This window comes from Lasioglossum baleicum, chromosome 14 (assembly GCF_051020765.1).
Source record: "Lasioglossum baleicum chromosome 14, iyLasBale1, whole genome shotgun sequence".
In the NCBI taxonomy this organism is placed as follows: Eukaryota; Metazoa; Arthropoda; class Insecta; order Hymenoptera; family Halictidae; genus Lasioglossum; species Lasioglossum baleicum.
In genome coordinates this window covers 9,661,289-9,681,923 of record NC_134942.1, presented here as the reverse complement: position 1 = coordinate 9,681,923, position 20,635 = coordinate 9,661,289, and the positions used below count along the sequence as shown (strand labels likewise).

At 41.5% G+C, this 20,635-nt stretch overlaps 1 protein-coding gene across 1 annotated transcript in view; it reads left to right on the top strand.

Moving 5' to 3' along the window:
* The first annotated feature begins 3,729 nt into the window (after positions 1-3,729).
* Positions 3,730-20,635, top strand: part of LOC143215760 (octopamine receptor beta-1R) — a 66,944-nt gene continuing 50,038 nt past the window's right edge. The window contains exons 1-2 of the mRNA XM_076438172.1: positions 3,730-5,159; positions 11,664-12,907. Coding sequence (XP_076294287.1) covers positions 12,159-12,907 — 749 coding nt within the window. The 5' untranslated portion in view covers positions 3,730-5,159; positions 11,664-12,158. The remainder of the gene's footprint in view (positions 5,160-11,663; positions 12,908-20,635) is intronic.

Here is a 20,635-nt window from a genome sequence, read left to right as displayed (position 1 = left end):
CGACTGATAATAATATAATCAATTACCGCGGGGCACCTGTAACGAAGCAGCGAATGTTTCCGCGCTCGCCAATCAGCCGTCCACTTCTTGAATGCTGTTTCCTAATTCGGAGTGGCACTGGAGGTTCTCGTAATTACTGTCGTTTTAATGATGGCCCCATCGTTCACACCGGCGACCCAATTTCTGAGTGGTTTTCGGTTCACCCTTCGCCGTCCTTCCCTCTTCTTCCTGTTCAATGGAATATAATCCACTTAGTTCTTTTTGCGAGAGATCCGCGAGACTCGTCCGGTTCCCGCGAACACGAAGATTTCCTTGCTCTGTCGATCGAGAATGCGTGGGATTGTTCAATTAGCGAGATAGTTAACGCTTTGCCCTCGGCCCACTTTATGCCTCGGTGACGGTAAACTTGACTGTTCCATGGGCATCGATAATATCACCGCTTTGTGCAGCGATTTTCCGTCTTCTGCGAATCTTCTGCGACCCGATGCGTTTTCCACATTTTAATTAATTACATTTTTCGATTTAAATGGCGCGAAACATTTTTGAAGGGTGAGAACTAATTCCTGTGTGCATCATTTAAAAATATTCAACAATTCCACAGAGCTGTTTTACCGGACCTAAAGTGCCATTAAATCTTCATTTTCACATCGCGACGGCAGGAAGCGCGACAGCTAACGCGTTTAAATGGCAATTTGCAGCAACATCCGCAGTTTAATGATTACAACTGATGGGCATATTGATTATCACTATGAATTAGTGGCTTACACTATGAATCGCAGCCACTGGTTTTAATAGGAACTAATAATACTCGAATTCGCGTCTCGTAGATTCCATTGTGTTTATTCGTTCCTAAATCTATTGCAAGTATAAACATCTATAAATAATAGCGCGGCCGGTGGATGCTGCATTAAAGCTCCAGTGAAAAAAAAAATGGAGATTGCTATCAGTGCTATTAATACGTTCGCCGACCATTAATAACGTCCTTTCCCTTTTCCGACAACGGGTCCGCCATCAAGATTCCGTTCGGGCTCGTGCGAATCCTCACGTCAGATGGTTTCTTTGTCCTGTGAGGATTGGGGCGGCATGGCAGCGTGTCGATTGAAACATCAGCTCGATGGTCGAAGGAAATCGATGTCCAGGCTCCGATAAATTCACCTAACTCCGTCCAAACGCTGGCAAGTCGGTTCGAATTGATAAATGACTCGTGGTTTCCATTTCGCAAGGAGCTTTTCCCGTTCAATCCGTCGATGTAGAAATTACCACGGATTCGACGAATTAGATGCCATTAGCTGCACCTCGATTATGCCGGCTGAGAGCCTTCTCTGCCCTTTCGCCGAACTTTCGAATATCCATGTTATCAATTTTAATTTGAAAACAATTTCTCGACGATCGTGCGTGCGTGTGACCTGTGCGACAATGCATTATCTTGGTTTTCGGATAGCAAATCTTATAATAACAAATTTTATAAAAAAAAAATTAAACCGACTTCGAAAGAATGCACTAAAAAAATTCATTAAAAAGTGTGAAATAATTTCCATTTAATTCATGCGAATACACACGAACTTAAATACAATACAATCTTTTCGGAGGCGGCGCAAAAAATTGAAAATTTCCGACACTGAAAATTACGAAAATCCTTAAATTCTTCTACATTCAAGTTCGCCATATTCCAATGAAATCATAATCAGCAACATCTGTCATTTGGAAAATTGTCAATTTTGCGCCGCCTTCGAAAAGATTGTATTGTATTGAAGTTCGTGTGTATTCACATAAATTAAATGGAAATTATTTCATACTTTTTAGTGCGTTTTTTCGAAGTCTGTTTAATTCTTTTTTATAAGATTCTTTTATTTCACACTTTTTAGTGGAACGAGCAGAATTTTTAGAACACCGTAGGATGGTTTTTCGGTCTTATTGGTTATTTGCACCGCAAAGAATGAAAAAAATGCAAAATTTGTTTTCATGGGACTAATCGAGAGACATACTCTACAAGATGCAAAAGGTTTCGTTCCGATTGGTCCATCCACCTCGGCGTAATTGGTGAACATAGAATAAAAAAGCGAAAAAAAGGCACATACAGATCGAACGGAGCAACCTCCTCCTTTTTCGAAGTCGGTTAAAAAGGCACGTATCTTTTGAACACGTATCAATATCAATACGTTAAAAAGTGTAAATTTGTCGCAGCACAGAAAATATTATAAATGTTCTGTTAACATCGTAGAATTGACTCGTGAAAAATGTCTCAGATATTGCGGAACTGCAGATAAACGTTTCCAGGCAGCGTCGATCTATTTCGCAGGAACCTGATAAAAAGCCGTTCTGTATCGAACCATTTCGAAAATTTATGGAAACTCGCCCGGCTGAACTTACGTATTTCCCGGGAAACGGATCGAGTACACAGGGGCCGCGCGTAATATTCACTTCCGAAAGGTGAAACCCCGTGAATTTGTCTTCCTCCCTTGCGAACTGAACATCATTTTCATAATACATACCGGGGTGCGCCTTGAATTTCTTGTAAATCGGATTATTCGCGCGAGGGGGCCGCGATAACTTCCGACGATTCCGATATCTTAATGTCAACATTCCGTAATTTTACAATAACGTAGATTGCTTAGTTTTCTTTCGTAACATTTACGGAAAATTCAGAGATGAATTTCAAGCAGCACGATTGAAGGGAACAAATTTCACAAAGAAATTGTGATAATCCACATAACAAGCATTTCATAAATGAACAAACGATCAACAAGAAATTGTAATGTAATCCACATAACAATTAATATATTTCGTACAAGCATTTCATACATGAACAAACGATCAACTATCAATAAAGGTCTTCCTGTTAACAATCATCCTACTTGAATAAATTCCTTTGACGTCCCTCGAGGTACAACAAATAAATTGAAATATAAAGGAGCGTTTCTTCTCCATCGATCAGCCCGGAAGAGGAAACCCGTGTATCTCGTCAGGAATAAACTGGACAGAAGACATAAGTAACATCATCGTGTCACAAATTACAGCATCATCCGCAACATTTCCCCCTTTTATCTCGCTGAAATCAGAGAGAAGAAGTCGCTCGCTTACGGGGGAACTCGTCGAAAAAATACTGACCGAGAGAGAAGCAGACAAAGATTTGAGTAATCCCCGAACAATCTCTGGAATCCCCGAGGTATAAAAAGAATCGTAACACGCACTCGATACCAATAAAATCCGTCGCGCCGTTGCAATCGCAGAAACGAGTCTACGAGACAACGGATTTTATGCATTTACGCCAAGAATGAGCAGATGTAATTTAAAACAGCAAAAAACTATAGAAGAATCGTCAACCTGTTAAAAGTATTGAGAAAGAAAATAAATTTCTATTTCACTCCAGTTTGTTGCAATTTAGATGGAAGATTTTTATTTTGCATAAAGATCCGCAGTCCAGTAATGATCTAGATATTGATGCGACCGGTATAAATAAATAAAACTATTTAACTTTTGACTATTTCTTTACTTTTTAAAATATCCAAGAAACACTTTTTTTTATCTCCTTTTGAGTGGTGTGTGCCCTTTTTCCCACCCTTGAATAAAAATTTTGAGAAGGTTGCGCCGAGGACTTGAATTTTGGCAATGTCTCCGCGGTTCCCGGAGTTGTGGCGGAAGCCAGGCCAGTAGCACCGTCTTCTTCGGGTGGGCGTCGATGGGTGGCGTCCGCGCAGGGGACGCCAAGGTGCAGACGCCCCCGGTGCTGCCGCCAGGGCGGTCGAGGGTGGCGGAAAGCGGGAAAGCTGCGAGTTCTGACCACAGTTCACTGCGGCCTGGCAAGCGGTTCGCACGACGGAAGGGGAGGCCCGTGTCAACCCCCGTGCGATCACAATCTCTCATATCCCTTCGCGATGTAAACAAAAGCGGAAAAAATCCCCTCGGCAGATCAAATCAAAGATCACTCTTCTAAAAGCTCAGTTCTCCTCGGTTCTCTTCATGGTTCGCGACTCTTTCGACATCCGGGGGGCGCGCTTCTCTTCGTAACGAATCGATCCGTAACATACAAGTCTCTACACACCAAGTCGTCAGGCGGCACGTGGCTCTTGGCGTCGATCATCCTGAAATCCGTTAATCGTTGCTCACCACCCCCACTCCCCCGTCCACCCCCTCGATTCATCCAGCCAGCTGATTGATAGCCGTGCTCCGATGATCCCTGATCTCTCGCTCGACCAATCAACTCTGACTTCCCGAAGATTTCGAAGAAGTGCTCCCCGAGGGGGTGGCAAGAGGGAGGTCCGGGATACGTGGCACAGTTTAGCCGTCCGCAGAGAATAGGCGAACTTCCGAGTGCTGTCGGCGATACTTTAGCCTGATGGACTTTAATCGCGTTCGCCGCACTTGAATCGCCGTCGTGTTTACCGGATTCCCAAGATTCCCTTCGTGGATCCTGATTGCTGGGGGATCGTTCCCTCCGGAGGACCTCCGAGGACGTCGCTGTCACGCTATTCTTCGCTCGGTGCACAGGAAACGATTTTTAAACACAAATTCCGCTGACAATCCAGGAGAACGGTTTTTAAACGGCGGATCCTGCTCTCCGACTTCTTCATCTTCGGCTGAACCGCGTGTCCAGTGCTCGACGGATTGGAAAAAGTGAAATTCTAGATGCTATCAGTTTTAGATACATCCATGTCTGTCGAGGAACGACGTCCTCGTGGCGACCAGCCTCGTGCCGAGGATTTTATCGGAACTGCTTCGTGTTAAGTGAGCTTCGATGTTTTTCGGTGATGACGGAACGAGGGAATGGGGTGAGCGATGAGCTTCCGGCAGGAAATTCGAAGGAAAAACCGCGAACGAACGGCACCGGATCCCACGGTTAACTTAACATCTATCGACGGCTGTCCACGGAATTAATTACCAATAATCAAAGTCGGCGAAGTTGAAATCCCCATTTTATAGGTGGTTCTATTCGGACAGAACGCGGATCTGTTTCTCTTTTTTCGAGTTTGATATCGATCGAAGTTTATGGGAGGATATTCACGCGATACTGTTGAGTGCCAGAGACAACTGTGGTACCGAGTTTCGTGGAAATCGTGCACGACCATAAAGATTTTCGCGACGCCGCGCCGCAAGGGTGGCGGTCCGACGGCGCAAACTGTGCAACCATCCGGGAACCACCACACCTGTGGAACCCTCAGGTAAACATTCGTTACATTTAAGTGGATTCGGATTATCGGTTTGCTATGATCGCAGTTTTCTGGTAAATAATTATTTTAAGCATTTATTGCGACGCTCAGGAGCTGAATGGAAATTTGCAATTTTTGTAGACGATTTTTCAGAAACTCGAATCAAGTAGAACCTCATTTTCCGTGGTAACAGCCTTTCTGAAATCTGAAATAAATTAAAATCGTACTAAATTCTGTCGTATTTTTTATATCCTAGCATTTGTTCAAAATGTTTTGAATATTAAAAATCACACTGACATGTTGGAAATAATGTGTAAATTTTGTGAAGCTACTTATTTGAAATGTCATCTAGTCGTTTTTATTATAAACGCGTGAAATACACGGTTTAATAAGTCATAAAAATTGCCATAAATTGAACGAAACACGAGCCAAATAAAATTGTAAATCTTTCGTTAACGATTCCAACAAGACGCAAATAACACATAGACACGATAATAAAGAAATGAATCCAGAGGCAGAGAACGATGTAACAAAACTAATAAAGATCGGCATCAACGGTCGCCATTCGTCATCGATTATTTAAAGAAAATTACACCGGTCCTAATCACCTAGCGTTTCATTTTTCACCGACCAGCATCATCGTTCGCGGTACGAACGCTATCATTCTTCTCCATTAATCACGGATCATTTACCGGCATGCGGACGGCTGCGGCGTGACAGCGAGCTTTCGATTCTTCCCCCCTTCCTCTCTCGACTTTGTCGCGCGTTTCTGCCCGTCTATTCTTCTTCGCGAAGAAGACCGTTGGATGCGATGCGACGGATCGAACAAAGACGAAAAATTCTCGGGGTCTATCTCGGCCGAGGAATCGTCGATACTCGACGCGTAGTAGCGCAGGTGTCTGAGGATCCTGTGGAAATAGGATGAAACACGCCCCAGTTTGCTCCTGTGTTCACATAATAATGCCAGTACAATTTCTTCTAACAACTCTTCAGGGACGATGTTCTAAAAAGAATTGTTTAATTCGTGTGAAACTAACACTTTGATATTAATAATGCCAGTACAAGGAGAAAACGCGATTTAGGAAATCTCTTCAATTTCTTTTAACAATTCTTCAGGGACGATGTTCTAAAACGAATTGTTTAATTCGTGTGAAACTGACACTTTGATATTAATAATGCCAGTACAAGGAGAACAACGCGGTTTAGGGACTTCTTCTAATTTCTTTTAACAAATCTTCAGGGATGATTTTCTAAAAAGAATTGTTTAATTCGTGTGAAACTAATGCTTTGATATTAATAATGCCAGTGCAAGGAGAAAACACGATTTAGGGAATCTCTTCAATTTCTACTAGCAATTCTTCAGGGACGATGTTCTAAAAAAAATTGTTTAATTCGTTTGAATCTCATTTTTTGAAATTAATAATGCCAGTACAAGGAGAACAACGCGCGATTTAGGGAATCTCTTCAATTTCTTCTAACAATTCTTCAGGGACGACATTTTAAAAAGAAGTGTTCAATTCGTTTGGAACCATTACAATCGCCATACGAGGTAAAACGTTAATAAACGTTAAGAGGTATGTGTGTCACCGCGAAGCACATGATTCAAGGAATACGGCCGATGCACCAGGTGGTGTAACACGGAATCAGCTGTTGCAGAACACCAAACGACGAGAGGACACGACACATCCTCCACTCCACAACGTAGCAAAAGTCGTAACTCGAACGAGAAGTGTACTTCGGAAAATACAGAGAAGAGCTTCGGACCGTGAAGCACCATAGCAATATCAATAGAGATACACACGCTAACGGCTGAACCCAATTCGAAGCTCTTCCGGTTCGTTTTTTATTGTTCCAACTGACCAATCCGGAATAAAAGTGGTTATAGCAGTCTTAAGTATTAGGGGTTCGAGTGTGTTTCATTTACAAGCAAAATTACCTGCTTATTTGAAATACGACACAGAATTTTCCCTCCAACCTAATAGACTAAAGTAATGTTTAGAAAATAAGATGGAGAGATTTTTACGGCGTTTAGGCTGCAACGACGTGTGCAGTATTAATTTCGAAGATCTCGGGAATCATTGGCACCCGAAAACGGGGGTACTAGAGTTCTCGACATGGCGAGCACTGCAATCTGCCAACGTCTCATTAAAAATCGGCGTAACACACTTGGGCAGCTCTCTCCTCGTTAGCCTGCACGGCGATTCGAGAACGAAACTTCTGGCTCATACATTACGTGCCAGTAGTGTGGCTCGACCATTTGTCTGGCTTTATAGGTTCCCAGTAGTAAAGGAAGTAGTTCCCCGTACGCGCCAAGATACTGTTATTGAATTCCCCGCTGGAATAATCATTTCTGAAATGTGTCCGTTGCCTACAAAATATTTTCACCATTTGGAACACATTAGTTATCAATTATAAACATCTAAACTGTATTTTACAGTATGTACTGCGTATACAGCTTAAAAAGACAACTTTTTTAACGTTGGACTATACGATTTGAACTTTTTCGAGAAGTTGGCTGCACAACGTGAGCAAAAAATTTTTGTAAGAAATTGCAAGTTGTCGGAATTGCAATTTTGAAAAAATATCTCTTCGCATCGTGTAGTAAACTAATAGCTGAATCTTCTCAAAAAAGTGTAAACAATGTAGTAGAATATTAAACAAGTATCGTCTTTTTCAGCAGTGTTCGAATATTAGCACAATTTAAATTCGCCACTGGTTTCGTTCTATTTAGAAAAATGCGTCTCGTCCGCGTTTCATAGAATTTTAGTCAATTATAGCAAGCGCAGATTGCATAAAAATCCGCAGTCTAATTATTAACACTTTACCTACCGGAAGCCTATTAATAGGATTTTCAATAATTGTGCTGTACCGAAAGAAAACATAGAAATTTTCTTTTACATTGCAATCTTAAATGAAACTATTAGATGACGTTATTCAGGGTGACTTGTTAGTTCACAATGAAAAATGCTGTTGCTATTGAAGGTTCCATTAAAAAGTGTTTAACCATGTAACCATAGATTTTTCAAAATTATGCAATAATCACCGGTCGGTAATGTGTTAATATCTACGTTCATTGGGGCGTTCGCAGTTCGTACAAGCTCTTTACGTGTGTTCCAAATAAATTTCCATCCGCATCGTTATCTTTCAGCTGTTCGGAATCCGCGCTGCTCGCGAAACAACGCGGATTCCGCTCTAGAAAGCCTCTCGCGGCTTTCGTCGCGACACGATTTTTTTTTAATTGCTGCACAAGGTGCGCCGACTCCGCTCCAATATCCTCGGAAAATACGCGAGGATACGATCTTAATGAAAATTTAGCTCGCGTGCGACATTTTTTCCTTTAACGAGCATCCACGTATTTAGCACCAGTTCGCATTTCGAGCCGTGATTTTTGTACGCCGCACAGTTTTACATTATTAATTACGAGACTGCGGATTTTGACGCATTAATCAAGAAATTCAGTCAAAATTAAGGATATTGTTAGGATGTTTTTCAATTTAAATGGTCTATTAATCGATGAAATAAATTCTTATTTAACTCACAATCGTTGCAAAGCATTTTTATGAAAAGCGCAATCTATTAGTTGCGAATAGAACGGTTTTAGGGTAAGAACATTCTTGAATGAATTTCACCTATTTCACCCGTTTGCCAAGAGTATTGCGCGAACCGTCCAGCACTCCACAAGGGAAAGAAAGGGAGGAAGGCCCCAAGGTCGCCATTTTTCTGTCGCGTTACATTTTTCAATGAATTTAAATTGAATCGTCTCGACCCTCGCTCTCGGGAACCGATTCGCCAACCGAATGGGAGTCGAACGGATTCGATTCCGTTCAACCTGATTACTCGACTGCGGAACTTCCGCAATTACAGCGTGCTCCGAAAACTAAAAACTTACGCGAATATCGAGGCGTCCTGATTAGGTTGTACCCTACACTTTATACTTCGTATGAAAATCGAATTTTGCCTGTGAACGAACACAATATAATGACAGTTCATTCGATCAAGTTCGTTTGCTCTAGGTCACGTTAACCGGATATCTGTTCATTCTATTTATTTTAAAGCAGAACCTGCGCGTTTTGATGAACGATCCGGGGTAATTAACGAACCTTTGTTATCGAATTATACGTCTCTTAATTACGATCCTCGTATGCCGTCGAAGAACCTGAGAATCGGGTCACGGTTCGCTTGGAATTTCTGATTTCGGCTGGTTTCATGCACAGGACGCGTTTGTATGCGGATTGGGTTCGTTCCATAGTGGATGATCCATCGAAATGCTTCGTTGGTTGCATAGTTTTCCCGGTTTTTCGCAGTTCCTACAGTTTTGCCAATTTCACCTGTCGCTCCCGCGCGTGTTTGTTATTTTCCCGATTCTTTACGGGATTTTTTCATCGTTTCCCGTCCGGTGGAATTTCAGAAATTTTTCATAGCGACCTTTGTAACCGTCGCGCAATCTCCGTAATTGTATTTACCGAGGAATGATATAATTCATTTTATTATTTCCCAAGTTTTAATCGTCTTTTTATTCATCTTTAGAAAATTTCGAATTATTTCAGTGGAGTACTATTTGTTTGAACTTTGAGAAATTTCAGCGTGCGCAATCTCCGTAATTGTATTTGCCGAGGAATGTGATAATTTATTTTATCTCCTAATTTTCAATCTTCCTTTCCTTCTTCTTCAAAAAAATTTCGAATTATTTCTGTAGAGTACTATTTGTTTGTACTTTGAGAAATTTCAGCGCGCGCAATCTCCGTAATTGTATTTGCCGAGGAATATGATAATTTATTTCTTTTCTCGAGTTTCTAATCTTCCTTTTCTTCATCTTTAAAAAATTTCGAATTATTTCTGTCGAGTACAATTTCTTTGAATTTGGAAATTTTTCACAGCGATCTTTGCAATCGTCGCGCAATCTCCGTGATTGTATTTGCCGATGAATAAGATAATTCATTTTATTCCTCAATTTTTCTAATCTTCTATTTCTTCTTTAAAACATTTCGAATTATTTCTGTCGAGTACAATTTATTTCAATCCGAGCTTTCTTATTCCTCCCTTCAGTGTCTGCAGCATCTGCCCGGCAAACATTTTCAGAATAAATGGTCGAGATTGTGGTAACACGTTCGATAATTTGAATAAATGGACGCGATGATCCGTGGGAAAATAAAGTTCGCTTCGAAGCGAAGACCCGTGGCAGAATATCTCGTAAAATGAGCGACATTCGATGGCAAACGTTTTCATAAACTACAGAGCGTCGTCCAAACGAGATATATCCATTTCGTGTGTGTACCTCGAGAAAAATGAGAGCCGCACTGGTACGATCCATAGCCGAGAATGATCTCCAATATACGTTGTTCATCGCTGATTAACACCGGACGATTTAATTCTCCATTGTAATTGGGTTCCTTAATGAGATTCAAGATCGAAATGGAATTTATGAATAAATTTTTAGAGTTGAATTTCTAGCCGGATCAGCATAATAGGTGTCATGAAAGCTGACAGACGCGATTTCCGAAGCTTTCGTTCGAAAAGCCGAGCTGCTAGGGGAAATCATGATTAAAAATACAGTCGGACAGTTCGATAGGAATCGGGGAGTCGGCTTTTTAATTTTGTTCCGCTGAATATACCGAGATTAAAATTATGGCTTCGTTGTATAAACGAAGACGAAGCATTGGAAGAGAGAATAAATTATTACGAGGTAATGAAAGTGGCTTGGCTAAATGAGCTGTCATAATTGTATTCGAATAACGTCGAGTATAATGTCATAATTCTATTTTCAATAACAGTTTAATCGCTTAGAGTTTATTTGATCGATCGTATAATTCTTATTTGATTTTAGCTAATATCGTGCATTTAGTACGAATCGTTCTAATTACAACGACTAATTTCATTCGCAAGTACATAACTCAGTCCTGCTGCTGCGATGTAATATTTATCATAGATTTCTCTTGGCTGTTAAATTAACAGATGCGTCTCTCTACAAAGGTTCACTACTCATTATCCTCGCGATTAAATCTAGTGCAATTTTCGCCCGATCTTCTAATCAAGAATTGTTGGAAATGTTTAGTTCACACCAATGAATACATCTGATTCCTGTATAACCAATCTAATCGCGTTACCTTCACCCCCACAGTGGGGTAAACCGATGAATTTTCGGTGAAAATCAAAGAATCTTCGGGTACGAACGTTTTTTAGCCTTGAAAATCTGTGTTAAAATTAAACTTGCAGAAATACGGATCGATTCTTTTCTGGAACTGTATAGCATGGTACACGTATTCTACCAAAAGTTCTTCTTGTTTCTGTTAAAAGTTCTGAAAGCGTTAAACTTGCAGAATTTCAAGAGAATTGTGGTTTACCCAATACCATGTACGGCTCGATTCTTTCCTGGACTTATACATATTTCATCAAAAGTTCTTTGATTTTCACACAAAGTTCATCGATTTACCCCACTATACATCGCCCCTGTAACACTATCCACACGTATCGACGGATAACACAGAAGCATAACCCCGCAATTCGTTCAAATTTCAGGCTGGCACGATGCAGAAAAAGCGGCGGGGACCGCAGAGTCGTTCGTCCCGACATTGTGCCCAGATGAAAATCGAACTGGCGAGAGCACCGCCTGGAATTCAGCCAAAGGGAGCTTCCCGGGGCGGCCATTTTGCTCAGAACCGTCATAGATCAACGTCATCTACCATAGGCTAGGTGTTCTTCGATAAACAGTGGATGCAGTTCAGCGAGGAACTGGTCCTGTTTCAAAAATGTCTGCACGATTCTATCGAGCCGCGAGACTTTCGCCCGGGATTAGGGTCGCTAATCTTCCGACGAGTTGACTTAGGATCCAGCTAGAACCCGAATCTTCGATGGCCTGCCGGAACACTTGGGTGAATCGCGTCGTCGTTGTCGACGTGGTCGCAGGTGGCGATGAACAGGGCAAGGAAGATCGTGTTCGATCACGGTAACGAAATCAACGGAGCTGGTAGATAGCGAAAGAAGGAGGAGAATTCGGTGATATCAGATAATAAGATGGAGCTGAATGGAACAATGGAAGGGGATCTTAGAAACGCGACGGAGCTCTCGAACATATCCAAAGTCCTGATCGACACTGGCCAGAGAAATCGGTCCAGTTTCTACGGGGACGGCTCCCACGAGTTCGAGCACGTCCTCTTGCTGATACTCAAGGCCACCGTGATGGGCTTCATCATCCTGAGCGCCCTGTTCGGCAATCTCCTCGTGATTGTATCCGTGATGAGGCACCGGAAGCTACGCGTGATCACCAACTACTTCGTGGTCTCTCTAGCCCTAGCCGATATGCTGGTCGCCATCTTCGCCATGACCTTCAACGCATCCGTCGAACTGTCCGGCCGTTGGCTCTTCGGCTACTTCATGTGCGACGTATGGAACTCGTTAGATGTATTCTTCAGCACTGTATCCATTCTACATCTGTGCTGTATCAGCGTCGATCGTTACTACGCGATTGTACAACCGCTAGACTATCCGTTGATCATGACCAACTTTCGGCTAAGCACGATGCTCAGCGTAGTGTGGTGCTCGCCAACCGTGATGAGCTTCCTCCCGATCTTCGTCGGATGGTACACCACAGAGGAGCATCTAGAGTTCAGGAGGAACTACCCGGACGTGTGCGTGTTCCAAGTGAACAAACTGTACGCCGTGATCAGCTCCAGTGTCAGTTTCTGGGTGCCCGGCATCATCATGATCGCCATGTACTACAAAATATACAGGGAGGCCGACCGACAGGAGCGGATGCTTTATCGGTGAGTGGATCGCGCACGGTCATCAAATCCGAAAGGATAGTTTCTAGGAAATAGGTGGAATTGATTCGCGAATTTTCGTGTCGCGAAACTGGTTTTTTTTCAGTATTGCAAGAGGTATTTCTAAGCTAACGAACTTGGCCGTATTTTGTTTGATCTCACAACTGTTTACGGCCATAGGAACTTGGCTCCTGTTCACAGGATGTTTTTGTTGGGACTGAATTCACTGTGATTTAAAGAACATAAACCTACAGTGTTACCTGTGGCTTTATTAAATCAACTCTGATTGAAAAAATTAGCTTAGAATCATTCCAAGTTTAATTATTACTTAAGACTCTACATTCATGTTCAGCTAGCCTCAGCTCTGTTTAAAATGGAGATTATTGTACAGTGTAAAAGTTCCCTTAATCGTTCCGTAACTCTGTGGTACCGGGCAAATGCTAATTAACTTTAATCCCGATTGCTTTGCATTTGGCATAAATAGGCAACGCCGCGCGAGCCGCCCGTTGTCTATCCACGAGAGAATTTTGTTCGTAAGCAAAGCGTTCGGCCGTGCCCTGGAATCGGCGCCATTACATTTCATGAATAACCCACTAATTACTGTGTTCCGGTTCGCCATCCCATCAATTATTTAGCCGCGCAATTATGTGGGTGGCTCGAAGCTGCATCGAGATTTCTGTTCTCCTTGACAATACTCGATCAACTATGACGTTCCGCATTAGATTCTCCGTTTTGCGCATGAGGTTCTTATTATCCAAGAAGAGAAACATTCTCTGATGCGCGGTGTCGGCCATTTTGAGGTATTCGGCGACAAAGTTTTCCGCGACTGTTTCAAATGAAGTTTCTTGTGCACAGGCTATTTAAAATTTCACGTCATTATTGAAAAATAAATATTGTTTACCGGAATGTACGCCCGTTTCCAGCAGACAGCAAGTGAAGATTTTTATTAGCCGTTTCGAGGGCCGATTGGCCGAACGATCTTCTTTGATCCGAGGTGCTAGCCGGGAAATATCGTTTCCGGTCCCCGCAAGTTATTTCCACCGGAAACATCGTGGCTTCCTTTTTTCGGCCAACTGGCAACCCCCGGAAATTGCATACGTCGACGGTGCACGGAAATTGCCGACGACGCGAAGACGGCTCTTGCCGAACACACGTTCCTCACCTTCGCGGATGATTAATGTCTTTGCATCTGCAGGGGAACGCTTATGCATCATTTAGATTCGGCACTTCGATTCGGCGATAAATGGCAAAACGAAAGAAGATTCGGTTCCGTAGTTTTTACATTGTCTTGAAACAATATTGTTTTTAGTCTAGCACAGAAAAGTTCGATTCGGCGATAAATGGCAAAACGAAAGAAGATTCGGTTCCGTAGTTTTTACATTGTCTTGAAACAATATTGTTCTCAGTCTAGCACAGAAAAGTTCGACTCTACCACGAACGAATTATGTAATGTGAAACTTTCCAGCGAACGCAACAAATAATAAATTACCTTGCCACCGCGGCTTATCCGGACGAACAAAACTTTGAATCGAGATATTGTAACTGGTTTTGACGAGTGCGCGTTTCAGCGGAAAATGGAATTGCAGCGGAAACGACAACGATCAAGTTTTATTTTATCCTGTCCGGCGAAGGGCACTGCAACGAACTATACCACGATCGTGGAACGCGTAAAAAGTAAAACAAAAATCGTAATTAATCGAGGGAGCTGAACAACTGCCGTGATGTTCGCTTCGCGGAACGTTTACCGCGTTCGGCCGACGTCGCGCGTCGTGGTAACAATTAGCAGTTCCATTTACCCACTCCGGATCGCGCGGAATAAGATACGAAACAGGAGAAAAGTACTCGCGCGCATTGTCCTGCGATCGTCGGCTCTCTTCTTTCTCCCTCGAAAATTACGAAGCAATTAAAGAGTAATTGCTCGACCGACATAAAAATTCTTGTATCCTTCAATTCCACATATTCGTTCTCGTAACAGTGATTCGAGTAGATAAATAAACGAACGTGGTGGCCGTGTGTCTCCCCGAGAATAATTTATTCTGTCGATGAATATATGTCGGAATTTATTCAAGCCTCCCTGTACAGTATACCGAAAAGATTTATGAAATAGTCCGGCGGAATTATAGCCAGTGCAAGGAGAGACTTGACCCAGTTCTTTTATCTCGATCAAAATATTTCATTAGAAAAATTTCATTCCGCTAGTAAAACCACCGAAATCCATTCCGCCGCAACTATCGCTTCGGTTTACGTAACGACTGCATGGTTCCACATCCAAATAGAAAGTTAATAAGCAAGTTGCATGCACAATGTATGGAAGCTTACTTTTACTTTCTATGATGCTCCGTCAGCTTATTTCTATCCGGCAGTCTGAACCGCGAAATTAAACCAACCAAGAAAGATATTCCAAATATTGTGTGGATCATGAAATTGTATCCACAAAACGGAAAAGTATTCCGAGATGTTTCGTTTCCTCTCGAAAACTTCATCCCTCTCGACGAGCTTGCGGAAAATTTTAATTACATCCCCGACCATTTTATTTATACATTAACGACAAACAATCTGTCGGCGAATGCTCGTCGCGTCATCGCGGAGGTTGCAGAAATGCATCTCTCGCTGCATCCTCGCGGTTCCCAGCAATTTGTCTGGCGATCGTTACCGCGACTGCCCTATTAGCACGGTAAACGGCGGAATAAATGTAAGAACCCTGCGCGGGATCTTTCGATATCGCGTTATTAAAGCGCGCCGTCGAATCATCATCGGGAAGAACGTTTTCATGAATCACCAACGCAGCCATAAAGCCCGATACCAGAGACATCGATAAACCGGGCAATTAACCGGCAATTTATCGGGAGCCAGTCTTCCCTCCTTCTTTCCTGCTTTCCCGAGATGTCGGCGAGTGTGTTCAACGAGCGCACGAGACGTGTTTACGCGGTTTCCGGCCACGCGGGAATTATTTAATTGGCCCTTGGCTGCAGACCCAGGCACCGTAAATGACTCCACTGTAATTTATTTGTACGGGTTGTTTGTGCTTTATTAATTGTCGCATGGACGTGCCTCGAAAATGGCTTTCCTCTACATTAGAAATTTCGGGGACGTTAGGCCCACGAATTAGTTCCCGGTCCTCGTAAGCAATTCGTTCACAACTTTATTTGAACCTAAATTAGAATAATAGTAATATTTTATCGGCGCCACACACACGGTTCTATCAGTTTCTACACTAAATTATAACTATGTTGTTGTAGGGCATTTAATTAATCTAATTTAAGAATCGTGCGATCGATATCAATCCCTCCTTTATTTGAACCCCTTGCCGTATTTTAACGAGTCACACTCATCACGAAGATCAACAAAGTCTAACAAATATGTATATGAATGTTACGTGTTTCTTTTTAAATGGAACATCTTTGATTCGCTTGTAATCAATATTTAAGCATTGAAATAAATGTAGCCATACGAAAGTAGAAATTTTCATGTCTCTTCTGCGACACTTTTGGGGATAAAGACGTTTCAATCACTGTAACTGTGGAGAAATTGATACGGCAATGGGTTAAACCTTTTTCAGTCAGAACCTTCTTTTTTAACCTGTACTTAAAGATGTTTCATCGAGATGACAGTGAGATAAAAATGTTCGAAAGTGCATTCATTGAAAGAAAAATTAACAATGGACTCTGAACGCGTTACAACGCTGAAATATTAATGCCACAACATTGAGTACGTGAATGTGGAGTTTATTCATGTGTAAGAAAGTAAGAGAGAGAGAGGGAGATACGCTGCGTGAACGCGATAGCCATCGAAAAATGTTACATAGTATTAAATATAATCCCGTGCTATTCTCGTGCAGCATTATATCGGCGCGGCGGGATCGATCGGTGTTAGTGTAAAATGGCTGAACGAGAGTACCACAGACACACGATCATGATCGCCAACCAGGCTGTCGATAAAATTGGAAGCTGACTCTTCGAATTACGTATCGATTTTCCCGATTTTAGGCTGTTCGTAACACTGATCGCCGATTTATTTCGTCCTGCGACAGAAGCGATCTTTTATCAGCGGGAAATTGGTCGGGGGCAACGAAACTAGAGACAGATTGGGAAAATTGTTGGGAAACTTGAAACTTCCTTTTCGGTGCTCTGACAAATTTTCATGTTGCGGAGGAGCCGGACGATTCTACTTCGAAAAAATGCTTATTCATGCACTGAGAAAAAAATCCTGTCGAAACAAAAAAAATATATGTTGATTCAATAAGACGTACTATTGAATAGTGCCAATATCATATGAACTTATTTTGATATTTAACACTATTGAATTTCAATAGCAAAACTCATTTCCGCCAATCATATAAGCGAATAGCTTGACATCAATGTTTTCAAAAAAATAAGATATGGCCTCAAACCAATTCCAGTATAAATCAATACATCTCTCAAATTTTTTTAACAACATATCTGATTGAAGGAAAAAGAGAAATATTACGAATAATAATGTACGGTATTGAATCGAATAATATTTTCAATCATTTCATGATAGACAATTCAAATACATCACGATTTGCTTCTAAATTTCATACTATTGAAAAGAATACATTGATATTCATCGAAGTAAAAAAATTACAATAACACGCGTGTTATTGAAGTAACTACTTTTTTTTCTCAGTGTGGAAAATAGGCTTTCAGAAATTGAAATAATCGTCCCGTATTGTGTTAAACAAACTGGTAACGAAATACGGCTGCTAAAATCGCGGGTAATGGCGAGTCTCGCTGTTGAATTATTCGGCGGTAAAAGTTGGAGACCCTTTAGTCGGCGAGTTAAAATGCAAAATAGAAGATTGCTCGTCGAAGGAAGAAGGAGCTAGTCTGGCGGGATAATCTTGAACTTCTCCGTCGAAATAACAATCCATTCCGTTAACGCAAAGTCCGGCCTGCTCGGAAAGACCGCGGAACTCCGAACACGGGATTTGCATTAACGATATCAAGACTCCGGGCCTCGAAAAAGAGAAGAAACAGTTCGACACTTTATTTTACACGGTTGGCGAACTTCTTCTCTGCGAATCCTAACAGCGAAAGCTTCGACGAAGCTGCAGGGAATAAGTGAATGGAAAAGAATTTGGGAGTGTATCAGTTTTTCTCGTTTCGTCCTCCTAGTTAACGCGAGGCGTTCGGTACGAGCAACTTCGGAATGTTGACGGAGAATGCACGATATTTCGAGCGTAGTCCACAATAAATTAGTATAATTAGTAGAACGCGCGGGCCTCCGCGAATTTCCGGCTCGTGTACGGGTTTTAAGAAGCTGAAATTTCATTGGATTCGGATATTTAGCTCGATCCAGTTTTAGTTTGTATAATAATCTGTCTGTCGATGTTGTTCGTGTGTTGCTGCACTGTTTGAACATTTTAAAAGTGTCGATAATTTCACGATTTCATCTTCTTTTAAATGGGAGCCGATTTTCGCAATTTTTGTTGTTGAAACTCTACACATCATTAGGTTGTTGCATATGAAATGTCCGATTTTAGAATGCAACTCTTGTAAACCGTTTCGATCAAGATATTCTATTACAGTCTATGGGTTTATTATTTTACTTCACAATTAATGAAATTATAAAGATGCTTTCATCAGAAATGATATAATAAATATCTTTATTAGAGCACGTGTTATAATAAGAATCGCGCGAAGTCTAAATAAATCAGTTCTTGTCATTTTTGTAAGGCAACCACGCGCCTGTTACTTTTATATAGTTTTATATTTATCGTATAATTCCACTGTTAAATAGAGTTCATTTCAACGTCAACCAACGCGATTTGGTTTGCAATATGCAACAACCTAATACGTCTCGAGTTTCCGGTATTTTTCACGAAGACGGTCCCGCGTCGTGATCGTTCGCGAAACACCATGATATTCTCGCGTTTTAGCAAGTTTCTCGAACAAAACTGCATTGTTCTCGCGCCGGGAAGCATCCATGGGCAATTTGTTTGAAGATACCATCGCAGTATTCATCGGGGAGGACAAAAAAAACGTGGTAAAAAGAAAACAACAACGATGATACACAGCGGGATTCGATTCTGCGTCGCGAGCTTTGAAAGAATGCAAGCGAACTGGCCATGCTGCGACAACAAAAGTCCCTTACCTGTGCTCTCGATTTTTACATTTTGCTCGAACAGTTGTATCCGCAAATGCGATCGCAGCTGCACAGGTGAGAATTCCAAAAAATGGAAAAGTTGCTTTCGCATTTATTCGTTTTCCTTTCGTGCTGTGGATCTTGCCCCTTTGCGATTGAAATTTCCGCCATCGAGAAAGGGAAATTCTTGCACGGCGCATCTCGAGCACGCCCACGACCATAAGTTGCCGAGCATTGATTTCACCGGGAAATAGAACGCTATCGATTTTCTGAAAATCCATAAATTGTGGTGTTCGTTTATTAATATCGACAGGCTACCGAATAATACAATAAAAATCGAAGGAAAAAAGTGTACGTTTTATTGAATCTCGCACAATTCAATCAATTTGCGAACGTCACGGAGAAAAGTTCTCTCGGCACGAAGAAGACGCTGTTTTACTTTCATATTTGAGATGAAACTGTTTGATTCCGATCGCTGTACCATGAAGCAGGTATCGACGGCTCCACTCGATATCCGAGTTATTGAATCAACTGTTTTATTGAAAGAAAACCTCGGTACGGAATGGCAAAGGTAGGTTCACAGTTCACAGCGGGTGAACGCAATATCACACGCTCGGTAATCAAACTGACCGTCGCCGGCTAATGAAGCTTTTGATCACGTTACCCGCAGACCCGAACCACCTTTTCGGTTTCGTGAAATTCTATAACCGAATATAATGACTGTCAGCCGTGTTTAAAAACGTAGAACAACTCGCGCCGGAATTGTAGTATTATTAATATGTACTAAACGAGAATATTGCTTCGTTTACTGTGCCCACTTAAAGTTTTACTTCGCCGTTCATGATAATGAAACGAGCAACGAGGAGTTTCTGCATTCATAAAACTTCTTTGGAGCAATTTCATGAATATATGTAAATAGACAGTGCAAAAATTTACGGTCTAGTCGTTACAGATTAATTCGTTTAGGGTAGAGTGGACGAGCAAGAATCTTTATGCAAAATAAAAATTTTCCACCTGAAATGCAGCAAACCGGAGCAACATTGAAATTTATGTTCTCCCTTAATATGTTCAATAGGTTGAGAATAATATAAAGATGTTTTTAAATTCGTTTAATGTTTTAAATTACAGTTTACTAATTGACAGAGACATAATGAACGAATGTTTCGTATTGAATTGGCCCGGTTGAAAGGTGTACGATATTGTTGAGAGGAAAGGTAACGCCAATTAACAGTCTATCTGGAATCGATAGGATAATTTCTTTCACCGGGGAACATTGAATCGAAAAATTGAAGTTCTAAGTTCCAACATTGTTACGAGAGACAGCGTTTCGTCTTATTCAGTGCATTCAATCAAGCATTGTCTCGTTCGAGTTGCCCGATCAAGCATTGTCCTATTCTACTTGCCCATTCGAGTGTTCTCCTACTCTACTTGTCTTGTTATACCCAATGGAGATGTTCTATATATGTGTTGAGAATATTCCGAGGGAAGATCGCATAACAGCATCGCTGCGGGAAAATATAAAATTCTGACACAACTAAATTTCTCAGGTTTTGTTATTATAAGATTAATAATTATGTCAATCTTTGATCACGATTACTCCACAATATTAAACATAGTCAACGTGGA